General features: G+C 44.5%; 1 protein-coding gene across 1 annotated transcript in view; it reads right to left on the bottom strand.

The window, feature by feature from the left end:
• prpf4 (PRP4 pre-mRNA processing factor 4 homolog (yeast)) overlaps positions 1-16,873 on the bottom strand; it is a 39,926-nt gene that overhangs the window by 13,229 nt on the left and 9,824 nt on the right. Inside the window, exons 4-9 of the mRNA XM_041194041.1 lie at positions 14,817-14,901; positions 14,624-14,703; positions 13,556-13,649; positions 11,762-11,856; positions 8,670-8,728; positions 2,928-3,051 (exon numbers count right to left, since the gene is read on the bottom strand). Of these exons, the coding sequence (XP_041049975.1) occupies positions 2,928-3,051; positions 8,670-8,728; positions 11,762-11,856; positions 13,556-13,649; positions 14,624-14,703; positions 14,817-14,901 (537 nt within the window). The remainder of the gene's footprint in view (positions 1-2,927; positions 3,052-8,669; positions 8,729-11,761; positions 11,857-13,555; positions 13,650-14,623; positions 14,704-14,816; positions 14,902-16,873) is intronic.

Below are 16,873 nucleotides of genomic sequence, written 5' to 3' on the forward strand. Positions count from 1 at the left end.
TAGGAGATGATGACAATGACAGAGGAATAACAAGCACAACCAGTGACTCACCACAGACACTGCACTGCACTGAAGTTCTGATGATCTAGACTCGGTCAGTCAGGGAGAAAGGATGAAGTGGGAGATAGTGGCGATGTCACTGGACTAGTAATGCCTTGGGGACATGGGTTCAAATCCCACCATGGCAGCTGGTGGAATTTGAACTCAATAAAAAAAATCTGGAATTGAAAGCTAGTTTCAGTGATAGTGATTATGAAACTATCATCGATTGCTGTAAAAACCCATCTGATTCACTAATGTCCTTCAGAGAAGAAAATCTGTCGTCCTTTTCTGGTCTGACCTACATGTGTCTCCAAATCCACAGCAGTGTTGTTGACTCTTAACTGCCCTCTGAAACTGTTCAAAAGCGATTAGGAATGGGCAACAAATACTTACCTTGCCGACAACACCCACATCTCATAAAAGTCTAAAGAAATATATTTAAGAACAGCATCCACAGCTCTCCAAGGTAGAGAATTCCAAAGATTCACAACCCTTTGAAAGAAAAAATTTTCTCCTCATTTCAGTCCCAAATGGCCAATTCCTTTGTTCTGAGACTATGGCCCCATTTTCTAGATTCTTGAGCCAGAGGAAGTATGTTCTGAGCATCCACCTGTCAAGCCCCTTAAGAATTTTACATATTTCAATTGGATTACCGCTCATGTTTCTAAACTCCAGGGACTATATGCCTAGTGTACTCAATTTCTCTGCATAAGTCAACCTCTTTACCCCAGTCTAGTGAACGTTCGTTGCATTCCGCCTAGGGCAAGTATGTCCTTCCTCAGGTAAGGAGACCAAAACCACCCACAGTATTTTAGGTATGGCCTCACCAATATCCTGTATAATTGCTGTAACATTTCTTTACCCATATACTCCAATCCCTTTTAGCTAACATACCATTTGCCTTCCTAATTGATGTTGTACCTGCAAGTTAATTTTCTGAGATTCATGTACAAGAATGCCTAGATTCCTCTGACTGCAAACATTTCCCAGTCTTTCACGATTCAAAAAGCATCCTTTAAAAAAAATGTTTCTATCAAAGCGGATGACTTCATAACAAAAATAAAAATTGCTAGAAAAACTTAGCAGGTCTGACAGCATCTGTGGAGAGAAAGACAGAGTTAACATTTCGAGTCCGTATGACTCTTCTTCAGAACAAGTTTGGATGACTTCATACTTTGCCATGTTGTTTTCTATCTGCCATTCTAACTCCACTCATCCAACCTGTCTCTATCCTTCTGCTGCCACTTGGCATCCTCCTCAATGGTTACCTTCCAACCTAACTTTGTCGTCAGAAAACCTGGATATTGTACACGCGGTTCCCTCAGCTAAATCATTGATATAGTGTAGAATGTAAATAGCTGGGGCCCATGTATTGATCCATGCAATATCCCTGCTAGTTACAGCCTGTGTCATTAAATCATTGATGTATGTGTGCCTGGGTACTAAATTAGCAGTCTGTGGAGATTGTAACATTTAAGGTACAGGATGCTCCAATGCTTGTTATATTGGTTCCTGCCTCATAACAAGGGTGGGACCCTCTGGGAGTATTTTGATAGGTCCCCAGTTCAGTTCAAGGGTCAGTGAACACCTCTTGTTGAGGCAGTCTGCCAGCCCTCAAGTGTCACAAAGGCAAAAGGGACAGAAACAGGTACCAGTTAAGTTAAAGAAAGAGCCGCAGGGAGCAATCTTCAAGTAAAGAGGGCCATCGGGGCAAAGAGCTCCTTTGGAGTAGTGTTACTCTGCTTGGCACGGCCATAGATCTGAAAGTGTGCTTGTGAGCTAGTTGTTGAGTGTACTCGGGAATCCAGGGAGAAGCCATCTCGGAAGGCGAGACTGAAACCCTCTGAGGTGGGCCATTGTTAAAGCCATCCGAGCGGGAGCATTTTTTGAAGAGAATTCCAAGAAGAGATCTTCAAAGGTGGAGATTAGAAACCCTCATGAGAAAGACAAAGTTTCAGTGAGTTTGATTGATTCACAGTGCGAGTAACGTCTGGGTGGTTTGTTGAGAAATCTATGGAATCTATTTTTGCTGCACCTGTCATTTACTCTGCACTGTGGTGTGTTTGACCAGTTTGTCTGTTAATTTACATGTACCTCATACGTATCCTGAATATTAGAATATAAGATAAATATTGTAAATTGTTTTATCTTTCTGAACTTGTAAAGTTTCTTCTTGTTTGTTCAAAACCTGTGGAATCTTGGGGCTTTATTCCAAAAGCAGGTGTCTTGAATCTCAACCATTAACTACTTTAAACAAAACATTATTGTTCCCTAATCGGATTTCCTCCCATGTCCTGTGTCTGACCAAGGATTGTAACACCAGTCAACCTGGAAATTTAAAAAAATTATTCATTCATGGGATGTGGGCTTCGCTGGCTACAGTCCTTCTATTACAGTCCTTCCTAGAATATCCCATTTATTCTTGTTCATTGTTTTCTGACCATTAACCAATCCTAATCCATGCTAAAATATTATCCCCCAACACCATGAGCTTGAATTTTGTATAATAACCTGTGTTAAACGGTTTTTTTGGAAAATCCAATTACACTACATCTACTAGATACCCCTTATCCAACTTACTAGTTACATCTTCAAAAAATCTCTAAACAAATTTGTCAAACACAGTTTTCCTTTCTTAAGGGGCTTAATGGGATAGATGTTCTGAATACGTTCCTCTGGCTAGGGAATCTAAAACACAGGGTCACAGTCTCAGAAGAAGGGGTCGGCCATTTAGGACTGAGATGAGGAGAAATGTTTTTATTCAAAAGGTTGTGAACCGTGCTTTGTGCTTCAAAAGACATTGTAAACTCACCATACTTGCATCAGACCCTTTTAGTCCTCACTGCGGCTCAAAATGCATGTTTTACACTGTAATCTTTACAAACCTTTCCAGGTTCCAGAGCTTCACTGAGCCATCAGCTGCACATGATGCCATGTTACAGTCCTTCTCATCGAGCGAGATGGTGGCCTGGGGATGAAATACAATGGCGCCCACATTTGTACTGTGACCTGGTAAAACAGAAAACCCAGTTAACGATCACCTTAACTCCAAATGCCTAGAAGCCCCTAAGCAAGCACCGTCTAATCAGAGGCCAGCTGAGCGTACCTCACCCTGGCCCAGTTCCCAGGACCAGCTCCATTTGCTTACAGAAGAATTTACAGGCTCTCGGAGCTTGATTCAGTTCTCGTCAGAAGCACAACCTAACAGAATCCCCAGGCTTAACCCATCTCAAATTTCAGACCCTGAAAAGGGCAATAAATTATAACATTAAACAAGTTTTGATAGCTCAATGGGTAAATGCACCAACCAACAATTCCACTCTTGGCTATTGCACAGCAACCTCAACTAGGAAGTATGTCTGAGAGTGCATAGGTAGTGGACAGAATCAATGCTTCGACATGATTCCCTCCACAGCCAAACAGTGGCAAAAGTTACTTTTCCTGCTCACAGGTGAAGAGTGTCCACTTAAGAGGTAGAAGAGGGCCACTGTGCTCCAGACCCATTGATGTCAAGAATGGACAAAATGGATGGAAAATGCTGAAACTAAGAGATCACTTATTGGTTCCCAAACTCCTGACAGGGAAGGTTACCTGGTTTGTAAATGAAGAAACCAAAGGGAATTAAAACAAAAACAGACTGTTTAAAACTTTGTGGGTGCTGTTAAATGGAAGAATTAAAAGCAGCATCAAAAACAGCTGAGCTGTGTTACTTCTGCCAATGAAGCTGACAAGGCTGCAAACATGGCCAGCCAAAAGTCACTCTATCCCAAAATAGAACTGGGTGGGAAAGGGATGGGTGGAGTGTAATTGGATGGGTGGAATACAGTTCTTCTACACTTATTGGTGCTGAGGATAGTGTAAAGCTCATTCATTGCACAGGGTTTCTGAAGGGTAACAAAAGAGGAAAAGGTAACTTGAGGCCTATTAGTCTTATTTCCATCCAGTGCAAAATACTGGAATTGATCAGGAGTAAACGTGAGGATTTATTTGTACAATAATAACATGGGTAACAGCAGCTAACATAGATTCAGAAGAGGAAGAGCCCCAACATCATCATCCATTTCTTTGAGGATGTAACTACCCAAGTGGACTATGGTCAGTCCTAGGGTGTGGTGTACCTCAGACTTCAAAATGTCATTGGCAAAATTCAACAGGAAAGATTAATATTGAAACTCAATGTTTGAAAGGCAAAAGAAAAGAGTACTGATTAGAGGAATTATGTCACGGTGGGTGGGGAAGTATGACGTGATCAGATAAATTACCTGGGCCAGAATTTTGTGCTAGTCCTGAACGAGCGTAAAATGACACACGATGACATCAGGCGAGTGTCCCGACGTCATTGCGTACTCGCACGATATTTCAGTCGACGGGCACACGCGGGAGTCAACAGCACGCCCACTGACAATTAAAAGACCTCTTAAGGCCATTAAAGTAATAATTGAGTTTAATTTTCGCTGCTCATCCAAAAAGGCCAAGCGGCTTTTGCATTTTTTAGGAAACCTCATCTATGGATGGGATGAGGTTTCCAAAAGCACATAAAAATTAAGTTAAAATGTTTAAATTTCATTAATAGCATGTCCCTGCTCATGTGACTCTGTCATGAAGGGACATGTTTTTTAACATTTTAAAATTCTTTATTTTTAATTTTTTAAATCTTCAGCTCCCTGAGGCAGCTGAGCCTCAGGGAGCTTTTCCTGCATGCACCTGCGCGCAAGTGTGAAGTCCCCGCTCGCCCTCCACTCCTCTGAGCATTGCAGCGTGTGTTTCACGCTGGGTGGGCCTTAAGTGGCTCGCCTATTTGAAATCGTGGTCGCGGCCCAATCGCATTTGGCTTCCCAACCGCTTCCACTCGCCCCCGCCGAGGGCAAAATCCTGGCCCTGGAATCAGAAACTCAACATGGACGAATTTACCAAGAATACCAAATTAGGAGGGGCAGGGAAATGAGAGGAGGAAGCTTAGAAACTACAAAATAGGCTGGGTAAACTTGAGAAAAACAGCAAATGGGTTTTAAATGGAGACTTGGGGAAATACAGCATGTGGAAAGGGAGAATAGGTGACATTCTTACACCAGGAATTGGGTTTGAAACATCCAAAACTCTGCTACAGTGACTTAATGAACAGCAAGTCCTGTTCCTCTATCACTCCTATGCTCACTGACTTACATCAGCTCCCAGTCAAGCAACGTCTTGACTTTAAAATGATCATCCTTGTTTTCAAATCCCTCCATGGCCTTGTCGCTCCTATTTCTGTAATCTCTGCCAAACCCAAACCCTCGGGTTACCTGCGCTCCTCTACTTCTGGCCTCTTGTGCATTCCCAATTATAATTGTTCCACCATTGGAGGCCAGGCCTTCAGTTGCCCGGGTGTCACGCTCTGGAATTCCCTCCCAACACCTTTCAGCCTCTACCCTAGTTTCCACCTTTAAGATTCTGTTTAAGCTTTTGGTCATCTGATCTAATAGCTTCTTACGTGACTTGGTGACCTACTTTGTTTTATAATGTTCTTGTGATGTGCTGTGGAACATTTCATTATGTTAAAGGTGCTATATAAGTTTTTTTTTTATTCATTTACATGGTGTGGGCATCACTGGCTAGGCCAGCATTTATTGTCCATCCCTAATTGCCCTTCAGGAGGTGGTGGTGAGCTGCCTTCTTGAACCGCTGCAGTCCCTGTGGTGTAGGTACACCCACAGTGCTGTTAGGGAGGGAGTTCCAGGATTTTGACCCAGCGACAGTGAAGGAATGGTGATATATTTCCAAGTCAGGAAGTTGAATGGCTTGGAGGGGAACATCCGCTGCCCTTGTCCTTCTAGATGGTAGTGGTCATAGGTTTGGAAGGTGCTGCCTAAGGAGAATTGATGAGGATCTGCAGTCCATCTTGTACATGATACACATAGCTGCTACTGATCATCAGTGGTGGAGGAAGTGCATGTTTGTGGAAGGGGTGCCAATCAAGCAGGGTGCTTTGTCCGGGATGGTGTCAAGTTTCTTGTGTTGTTGGAGCTGCACTGTTCCAGGCAAGTGGAGAGTATTCTATCACACTCCTGAATTGTGCCTTGTAGATGGTGGACAGGCTTTGAGGAGTCAGAAGGAGAGTTACATGCCGCAGTATTCTTAGCCTCTGACCTGCTCTTGCAGCCACAGTATTTAAGTGGCTAGTCCAGTTCAGTTTCTGGTCAATGGTAACCCCCCACCCAGGCTGTTGATAGTGGGGGAATCAGCGATGGTAATGCCACCGAATGTCACGGGGTGATGGTTAGATTCTTTCTTGTTGGAGATGGTCATTGCCTGGCACTTGTGTGGCACAAATGATACTTGCCACTTGTCAGCCCAAGCCTGGATATTGTTCAAGTCTTGCTGCATTTCGACATTTACTGCTTCAGTATCTGTGTCGTCACGAATGGTGCTGCACATTGCACAGTCATCAGTGAACATCCCCATTTGTGACTTTTTTTTATTCATGGGATGTGGCTAAGTCAGCCTCTTAGAATGGAAGGAAGGTCGTTGATGAAGCAGCTGAAGATGTTGGGCCTGGGACACTACCCTGAAGAATTCCTGCAATGATGTCCTGGAACTGAGATGATTAACCTCTGACATCCATAACCATCTTCCTCTGTGCTAGGTACGACTCCAACCAGTGGAGACTTGTCCCCCTGATTTCCATTAACTCCAGTTTTGTTAGGGCTCCTTGATGCCAAACTTGGTCAAATGCTACCCTACCTTAATGTCAAGGGCAGTCACTCTCAACTCACCTCCGGAGTTCAACTCTTATGTCCATGTTTGATCCAAGGTTATAATGAGGTGAGAAGCTGAGCGGCTCTGGCGGAGTGTCAGTGAGCAGGTTACTACTAATCAAGTGCACCATGATAGCTTTGTTGATGACCCCTTCCATAACTTTACTGATGACCGAAAGTAGACTGATGGGGTGGTAATTGGCTGGGTTGAATTTGTCCTGCTTTTTGCGTACAGGACATACCTGGGCAATTTTCCACATAGCCGGGTAGATGCCAGTGTTGTAGCTGTACTGGGACAGCTTTGCTAGGGGCGCAGCAAACTCTCGAGCACGAGTCTTCAGTAATATTGCCGGAATATTGTCAAGGCCCATAGCCTTTGGGTATCCAGTGCCTTCAGCCGTTTCTTGATATCATGTGGAGAAAGTTGAATTGGCTGAAGGCTGGCATCTATGATGCTGGGGACCTCCAGAGGAGGCTGAGATGGGTCATCCACTTGACACTTCTGGCTGAAGATTGTAACAGATGCTTCAGCTTTATCTTTTGCACTGATGCTCTGGGCTCCTCCATCATTGAGGATGGGGATATTTGTGCAGCCTCCTCCTCCAGTGAGTTGTATAATTGTCCACCACCATTCACAACTGGATGTGGCAGGCCTGCAGAGCTTAGATCCAATCTGTTGGTTGTGGAATCACTTAGCTCTGTCTATCACTTGCTGTTTATGCTGTTTGGCACACAAATAGTCTTGTCTTGTAGCTTCATCAGGTTAACACTTCATTTTTAGCTATGCTTGGTGCTGCTCCTGGCATGCCCTCCTGCACTCTTCATTGAACCAGGGTTGACACCCCAGCTTAGTGGTAATGGTAGAGAGGGGACATGCCAGGCTATGAGCTTACAGATTGTGGTTAGTACAATTCTGCTACTGCTGCTGCTGCTGGTGGCCCACAGTGCCTCACGGATACCTAGTCTTGGGTTGCTAGATCTGTTTGAAATCTATCCCATTTAGCATGGTGGTAGTGCCACAGAACACAATGGAGGCTATCCTCAATGTCAAGATGAAGCTTTGTCTCCACAAGGACTCCTACTGGATACTGTCATGGACAGATGCATCCGCGGCAGGCAAATTGGTGAGGATGGGGTCAAGTATGTTTTTCCCTAATGTTGGTTCCCTCACCACCTGCCGCAGGCGCAGTCTAGCAGATATGTCATTTAGGACTTGGCCAGCTCGGTCTGTAGTGGTGCTAGAGAGCCACTCCTGGTGATGGAAATTGAAGTCTCCCACCCAGGGTACATTCCGCGCCCTTGACACTCTTGATGCCTTCTCCAAGCAGTGTTCAACATGGAGGAGCAGTGATTCATCAGCTGAGGGTGGGGGGAGCGGTACATGGTAATCAGTAGGAGGTTTCCTTGCCCATGTTTGACCTGATGCCTTGAGACTTCACGGGTGTCAGAGTGTTGTTGTAAATAGTAAATTTAGGATGGATATGGATGAGAATTGAATAAATGCTGAAAAGGAAAAACTTTCCAGGGCTATGGGAAAGAGCAGGTGACTGGAATTACTTGGGTTGCTCTACCAAAGAGATAGTATAGGCATGATGGGTCAAATAGCTTCTTTCTGATCCATTCCATGATCCTATGAGAGTAAATTCTTCTTTATTCAGAGTAATCAGCATGGTGTCCTGGAAGGAATGGCGGAGCTGAACGTTCCCGAATCACCCAGAAACAATTGGATGCTACAAAGTTTTGGCTGGGGTTGGTTGGTGGGGGGGGGGGGGGGGGGGGGGGGGGGGGGGGGTGTCTTCAGCATCAGAAATTAAGATTTACCAACAGACCTTTCTCATCTATAACCACCATGTGATTTTGTGGAACATGAGTCATGGTGTGGGAGTGCCTTACCTCTCAGTGTACGGATAAGGCTGCAGTCAGGAACACCCCACAGCTTACAGAGTCCACTCCTGTAGACAAATGAGACGAGTACAAACTGCTGTCAGTACAACTTAACCAAACATGGCAGGAAATCCAAGAAAAGAACACTCTCAAATCCTTCTATATACTGATTGATATCCCAGGGCACAGTACACAGATTAAGCAGCAAATATAGTCTTCCAGTGAGATGGGACTATGGTGGGAAGTGTTCATAGAGTCATAGGCGGCTACAGCACAGAAAAGGGCCCTTCGTTAAGACACTCAGACCAATGTTCTCTTGAATTTATCTTAGCTGTGTGTGCCCTGCTTGTTGCACTGTGCGTACCCTTTAAGATTGCCTTTGCTGTGCATGTGTGAGCCCTAAAGGGAACATTTGTTGTGCACAGCCTGTTTGTTCACTGCACGAAGCATTACAGATTGCTGTGTGGCTATGCACCTACGCAGCTTAGAGGGGTCGCTGGTCCAGCTCCATATTGTGTCCTAATCCTTTTTTTATATGATATCTTTAATATATTCTGAGTTAAGCATCAAAACTTGCAGCATGTTGGCAAGCAGACAAGTTGGGCTGGGGGATTTTATGGCGGCGTCAGGGGTCTTGCCTGCCAGCTGGAGACCTCCAGGAAGGCCCGCCGGTATTAACTGCCTCGAGGGCACAACGGGCCACCAGCCATCCTCCCCCTGGATCAAGGACCCCTGGGACGGAAATTCCACCCACCCCACACCCCAAGAGCTGCCGGCCAATCAGAAACTACGGAGGAGACAACACAAGACTCTTGCTGGCTCTCCAGCCGGCAGGCAAGACCCCCGACACCACCATAAAATCCCCCAGCCAACTTGTCTGCTTCCCAACATGCTGCAAGTTTTGATGTTTAACTAAGACTATTAAAGATATCATGTAAAAAAAAAAAATAAGAGCACAATCTGGAGCTGGGCCAGCGATCCCTCTAAGCTGCGTAGATGCACAGCCACACAGCATTCTGTAATGCACCGTGCAATGAACAAACAGGCTCTTTTGCTCACCAGACACATTGGAGAGGTGCTGGCTGCTACCCTAATGACAGCCACCGGAGGCCCAGGATCGAGGAGCAACCCAGTCATGGCGGGAAGAGTTTTGTGGAGTCGGGGGGGTTGGTGGTGTTGGTGGTGTTGGTGGTGGTGGTGGTGGTGGTGGTGGTGGTGGTGGTGGTGGGGGGGGCGGGGGGGGGGGGGTGTGTGCTGTTTGGTTGACAGCAAGGGCAGGGAGATGGCTCTCAGTGGGCCTCTCTTCTCTCCTGTCAGGTCCCCTTTGAACAAGGGAACAAGGGACTACTTCAGCATAAAAGGTTAAAGAAGATATAGCACAATCTCAGGCCCTGAAGATACTTACACAAAAATGGAGACAGAGTCAGCCAGTAGGTTGGGGTGGGTTGGGAGCAACAAGCACTTTTAGATGTAGGACATGAAGCCAGCAAAGGCACTCAGCAATGCAGAGGAGAGTTGGGGCTTGCAGAGGCCTCCAGCTCATGTTAAGACTGGGTCAATATTCAGGGTGCAGTGATCTATCAATGGATCTGAGTGGGTAAGTCATGACAAAATCAACCAGGCATTTTTAGCAAAAGAACCAGATTTTTATCTCATTTTAGGATAGGGAAGGATTTTTCCTCCTGTCTTTAAGCTCAGTTTTTTATGTCAGAGGAGAGGGGGGTTAATGTTTCAATCTAGTGAAACTGGATTTTCATCTATGCTCCAGTAACCACTTTAGTCAGAGTGTAGTTACATCATGATAAATTTGCAAAGATAGTTTCCATTATAAATGTGGGTGTAAACATTTACAATGTGCCAAGTTGGCAGAAGCGTATGTAAATCTATAGCTTTTTAACATATTACAGGTTGGCAGAGTTGCAATATACTGCAGCTTTTCTCTGCTGCAATGTAATAATGTCACAAAGGCAATGACTGCCCAAGCAAACTGCAAAACATTACAATACTAGCAAGACTAAGGAATAAGAGTTTAATTTTTTTTTATTATTGTTTTAAGCAAGAAAATCTCCCTCTTTCGTTTTTCCATTTTCACCACCAGAGGGGAGGGGGCAAGATGGCAATTTGGCTCTCCAGATTCCTATATTGGACATATCTAATTGGCCTTAAGAAGGTGCTAGTGAGCTGTCTTCTATATTGGCTAAATCTTTGTGGATTATAATAATTCATAGCAGTTTTAATACAGCCGAGTGGCTTGCTTGGCCATTTCAGAGGGCAGTTAAAAGTGAACCACATTGCTATGGGTCTGGAGTCACATATAGGCTAGACTGGGTAAGGGCCGCAGATTTCCTTCTCTGAAGGACATTAGCGAACCAGTTGGATTTTTATGACAATCTGGTAGTTCCATTACTGATACTACCAGATTTATCTCACTAACAGAATTCCCCAGCTGCTGTGGTGGGATTTGAACAACGCCTCTGGATCATAAGCACAGGTCTTTGGATTACCAGTGCAGTAACATAACTGCAGTGCTTTGGCACAGGTTCTGAGCTCTTCTCCCTGTGGAGAGGTCAAAGGAGGAGTGGAACCTTCATGCCTAAGATCAACACCAAAGAGAACAAGGTGCTTGATTATTTTAAGTCACCGAATGTTTCTTTCCTCCAGTGTTATCCCATTTCTGCAAATCTAGTGACCTACAATGGGAGATAGATTCTTGGACACAGAAAAACCTCTGGTGTCTCAATCAAATGGTCATGCATTGTGTCTGAACTGGATATTCAGAACAAACTATTTGACCATGCAAAGTACTGCAGCAACTGCCTGACCTTGTCCCCACTGCCAGCCACTCACAGTACTTTCCAAGAAGTGGCACTGAATCACGGGGGAAGCCTTGGCTCATTTTTCTTTTACTGAACCCAGAGTTCAGAAACAGTTCCAGTGTCTCTGACACAACCTGGCTGGAATCAACTAATTCAGTGCAGACCAAGGCTTGCGACAGGGACATCTAGCACCTGTATGGTTAAGTACCATGCCAGGCAGCCCAGTCATCCACTTATGGGCCCCAATGAACATTATGACTGGGAATTGATGCCCTTGGGTCTTACCAGGAAGCTGTAACCAGGAGCTTGGAGTTGGGGCTGAACTGGCAGTAGGAGATGGGTCGGTCATCACCAATCTGGCTGCAGAAGTTGTTTAGAGCCTGCAATAAGAGAGAGAGAGCAGAGGTGAGAGTTATGGGGTGTGTGTGTGTGGATGGTCCTTTTGGGTAAACAAACAGAATATGCTCTTAAACTATACCAAGTTTACAATACAATGAGGCAGTATAAACACAAGAGAGGGAATGCAGCAGTAATTAACTGTGACAAAGTCCAACACTGGATTATATCAGACACACAAACAGAAATTTCAATCTAAATTTAATTATGACCATTCCTGAGATCAGGTTCTGCAACTGGTTTCAATAGCACACTTTTACCTCTGCTACACAGGCTTCAGTCTAATTCTAACCCAGATCAACAGAATGAAAGTCTTCAGTTTCTCTAAGCTCTAAGAGCTCCTTGTTAAGATTGCACTGAGAGAAGCCAGCAATATTGAAATGCTCTTAACACAACACAAAATAGCAATCACATCGGAAGAGAGCACAGTAAACAGGAATGTAGAAGGAGCTCTTCCTGGGCAATATTTAAGAGATATATAGTAGAGGAAGCATTACTTTGTATCTGGCCTGTGAATATGATAAACAGCTCGGCACCTGACACGAGAGAGCTTGGTAGTGGTACAAGGTGACAGAGATTAGAGTTAGCACTGACATCTGTCACCTTGATGAATGTAATAAACAACTAGATTGAAAGTTTAATCAAATACAATGCAGTTTTGTCACCAAGATAGTTTATCAAAAATGCTGGGAAAAATCAACATTTTTTGCATTTTTAAATACTCAGTATTATCATGAAACAGATGCCAGTTATGTATGTATGTATAAAGCTCCCTTGATATTGTCCCATGAAACATTCCCAGGGCAGGTACAGCATGTATTAGAAAAATCCCCCTACACTGTCTCCACAGAGAATAAAATGGGTGTTCTGCTTTTCCTATCCAATGCACTCATTATGAATTATCTTGAACCATCTGCAGCCCACCACCTCTTCACCTTTATTCCTCCACAGTATTAGTGCTCCATATGCCTCTGGGCTTCCAGTCATGATCTTTCAGCTGTGGTGTCCTTTGTGAGATGGGAGTCAGAGCAACTCCCTTTCTTTCCTCACTCTTCAGAAGGAGAAGGCAGAGGAATGTTTTTAGGAACGAGGGCCCTCCCAGGTTTCTACAGCAAGTGACGCGCCTATGTAACATTCACCGCACTTTGCAAAGGAATTCATTGTGATAAGTGCCTCATGCCACTGTGGTGCAGAGGTGTCTACATGAATGCAAGGGTCTCATCACAGGCATGGAGTTGCAGGTGCAGACTCACATTTAATCATTGCACGATGCAGCATCCTGCAACATTCTGGAAAATGACCCTGTAATAGGACACTAATTGAAACACTGACTGCTGTACAATGTCCCATCAAACACTGCCAGGGTTGAATAAAGAGCAAAGCTCCTCTGCAGTGCCCCATCAGGTATGACATGGGTTAGCTGCACAGGAAGTCCAATTATATTATTCTGAACACTTTCAGGCTGGGTGGAGCTTTGACTCATGAAGAGTAAAGGTCCCCTCACACTTGCACATCATGTGTCCCCCATAACAAGAACAACACAAGTTCGTTGCAAGTAAAACTCCTTCTACTATCCAATAAAAAAATTCCCATAAATGCTTGCAATCCACTGTTCAGTTCAGGTACATAATTAACTTCATGTTCTCAATCTGTCCAATGGGTGTGCTCTTCATTTGTACTTACCCGCAAGCTCTTATGGAGCTCTTGCTGTCGTGCAGTTCGTGAAGCTTCTGGAATCTCCTTGTTAGCCCGGGCTTCCTCCAGTCTCTTCACAGCTCTGAGAAAGATTACATAATTCAGTGACACATCACATAAATAACAATGCACTGATTCAGTAAGATGGTGTAAATGCTGTTCAGAGTTTTATATATACTGACCCAGTAAGACACTATGAATGCTATTCACGCATTTTATACACTAACTCAGTAAGAAGCTGTTAGTGCTGTACACAGTGTTTTTGACACACTGGCCCAGATGATGGTGTTAGTGCTGTACACTGTTTTTGACACACTGGCCCAGATGATGGTGTTAGTGCTATACACAGTGTTTTAGACACACCAGTTTCCATATTGGAAAAAACACAATTCACAAATCTACATACATAATCATTCACAAGTAGGACAAAACTCATCATACAAAAAATATGCAGGCCATCGCTAAATCACAATCAACCTGATTCTAACCCCAGTGGCACGATCTGGGAAATTCCTTCCTGGAATTCAGTTCCTGCTGAATTTGCCCTTCATTATATGGGGCCAGCTGGGAGGGGTGGGGTGGGAGCTGGCTTTAAAAGATTTGTCCATCACCCTTTTCACCATGAACAAAGCTTAGTGTGGGCCAATTGGCCCTAATCTACAGAGAAGCAAGTTTCTACAATACTCTTTAGGTTACACTATATTTTCTGACTCATTCCTTTGCCTACATGATTGTTCACCTTTCTTGGTGCTGACTTGCAACTTTGAAATGTGAAACAGTCTGTTGCAGTTCTCACAACATCACCACCACTGTACGTACCATTCAAAATCCATGCTTGATTTACAAAAATAATTAAAAACCTCAACATTTTAAAATTTATTCAGTCCCACCAAGGTAGAAGTACAATTTCTTTTAGTACCGAAGCGACTTGAAATGACCCAAAATGGGAATGCACAGGGTACCCAACTCTCAAGAACTCACTTGAAAAACAAATCCAAAATGCGCTATTTTCATACCCAATCCTCAAAGCAGCGACTTTACTGTTCTAAGACTCACCTTGGCAGAGAAAAGCATGCAATGTAGACACGAGCGGTCTTCAGGGTGCTGGGGCCTTCATGATACCAGGTTTGCTGATGCTGAGCACAAAGAAACATTATCAAGTTAGTGCCGTATTTTAATCAAGTAGAACAGGCCAGGGGTCATCACCAACATATTGTTAACACACGACAAATAATTTCACATGTCACACCTCCTGTCGGCTTTTTTTCACATCTTCCGCCTTTTCTGTTTTCTTTAAGGCATCAGCACCCACCACAGACAGGATATTGCGTAACCTGGAAAAAGCAGGTACAAATTGAGGAGTCTGTGGGCAGACAGCACATCTCTAACATGATACCCACATGGTAGCTCCTACAACAATCAACAACACTTCAATTTCAGAGTTAGGCCCCATGTTGATGGGCTCTGAAAGTCACGAGATAGGAAAATAAGGAAAGCTGCAAATGAGCCCAGAATTCAGAACGTATCCACTGAGTAAACTGGAGCACGTAAGCTGACTGCAGAGTTCGAACAATAGTTTGCATTTATATAGTGATCCAATACATTTATGGGTGCATCTCAGGACAATTTACAAGGTGGTAGATAGTGAGAGGGCCCTGAGCAGAAGGGAAAACAGGAAGAAGAGGCAGAAGACCCAGCAGACTGAGCAAGAAGTCAGGACTACAGAACAGACCTAGAAATACAGGTCTCTCAGCTACAGTAACAAGAGAAAAGATTGGTGAACATAAGATTTTATATTTATCCCAGAGTACGCAGAGGAAGACGGAGAATGTACTTCAGTGTCATTAGGGGAACTTAGATAAACCTCATATTAAATTACGTTATTAATTAAAATGATTCCTATCTGGAAGTGGAACATTGTGGAAGGAATTTTAAGAACAACAATTCTTTTACTTAACTGGATGTGATTGTTCTCCTATCCATATTTTAGATAAACAGCTCCCTCTTGTGTTTAGAAGCAGCTCTCCCGTTCCACAGTAAGGAGACAGGGATGTTGGACATCTGGGAAATGAATAGGCTGCCAAATGCTGTTTTCCCTGCATGCGCTTGTGTAAAGATGATATGGATACTGAGACTGCAACTCTTGCACCTTGCCAAGTCAATTCAATAACATCGCCTCCCACGGGTCAGAGGCTAGGAATCCTGTGACACCTCATGACTCCCCAAAGCCTGTCTACCATTTACAAGGCACAAGTCAGGAGCGTGAAGGAATACTCCCCACTTGCCTGGGTCAGTGCAGCTCCAACAACACTTGAAGCTTGACACCATCCAGGACAAAGCAGTCCACCTGATTGGCATCACATCCACAAACATTCACTCCCTCCATCACCGACGCACAGTAGCAGCAGTGTGTACCATCTACAGAATGGGGGAGGCGATGGTGAAGCGATATTGTCACTGAACTAGCAATCCAGAGACCCAGGGTAATCCTTTGAGAAGCCAGGTTTGAATCCCACCATGAGTCATAGAAGTCTAAGGCCCTTCAGCCCATTGAGTCTGCGCCAGCAGATGGTGGAATTTGAATTCAATAAAAATCTAGAATTAAAAGTCTGATGATGGCCATGAAACCATTGTCAATTGTTGTCAAAACCCACCTGGTTCACTAATGTTCTTTAGGGAAAGGAAATCTGCCATCCTTACCTGGTCTGGCCTACATGTGGCTCCAGATCCACAGTAACCTGGTTGACTCTTGACTGGCCTCTGGAATGGCCTAGCAAGCCACTCAGTTGTATCAAACAGCTACAAAGTCTCAAAAAATGAAACTGGACGGACCACCTGGCATTGACCTAGGCACCGGAAACGACAACGGCAAACTCAGCCCTGTCAACCCTGCAAAGTCCTCCTTACTAACAGCTGGGGGCTATTGCCAAGATCAGAAGAGCTATCTCACAGACCAGTCAAGCAACAGCCTCACGGAATCATACCTTACAGACAATGTCCCAGACACCACCATCATCATCCCTGGGTATATCCAATCTCACCGGCAGGACAAACCCAGCAGAGGTGGTAGCACAGTGGTATAGAGTCGGGAGAGGGGTGCCCAGGGAGTCCTCAACATCGATTCTGGACCCCTTAAAATCTCATGGCATCAATCAAACATAAGCAAGAAAGCCTCCTGCTGATTACCACGTACCTCCCTCCATCAGCTGAAGAATCAGTACTCCTCCATGTTGAGCATCACTTGGAGGAAGCACTGAGGGTGGCAAGGGCACAGAATGTACGCAGTGTCCATTACCAAGAGTGGCT

This window comes from Carcharodon carcharias, chromosome 8, assembly GCF_017639515.1.
Source record: "Carcharodon carcharias isolate sCarCar2 chromosome 8, sCarCar2.pri, whole genome shotgun sequence".
Taxonomy (NCBI): domain Eukaryota; kingdom Metazoa; phylum Chordata; class Chondrichthyes; order Lamniformes; family Lamnidae; genus Carcharodon; species Carcharodon carcharias.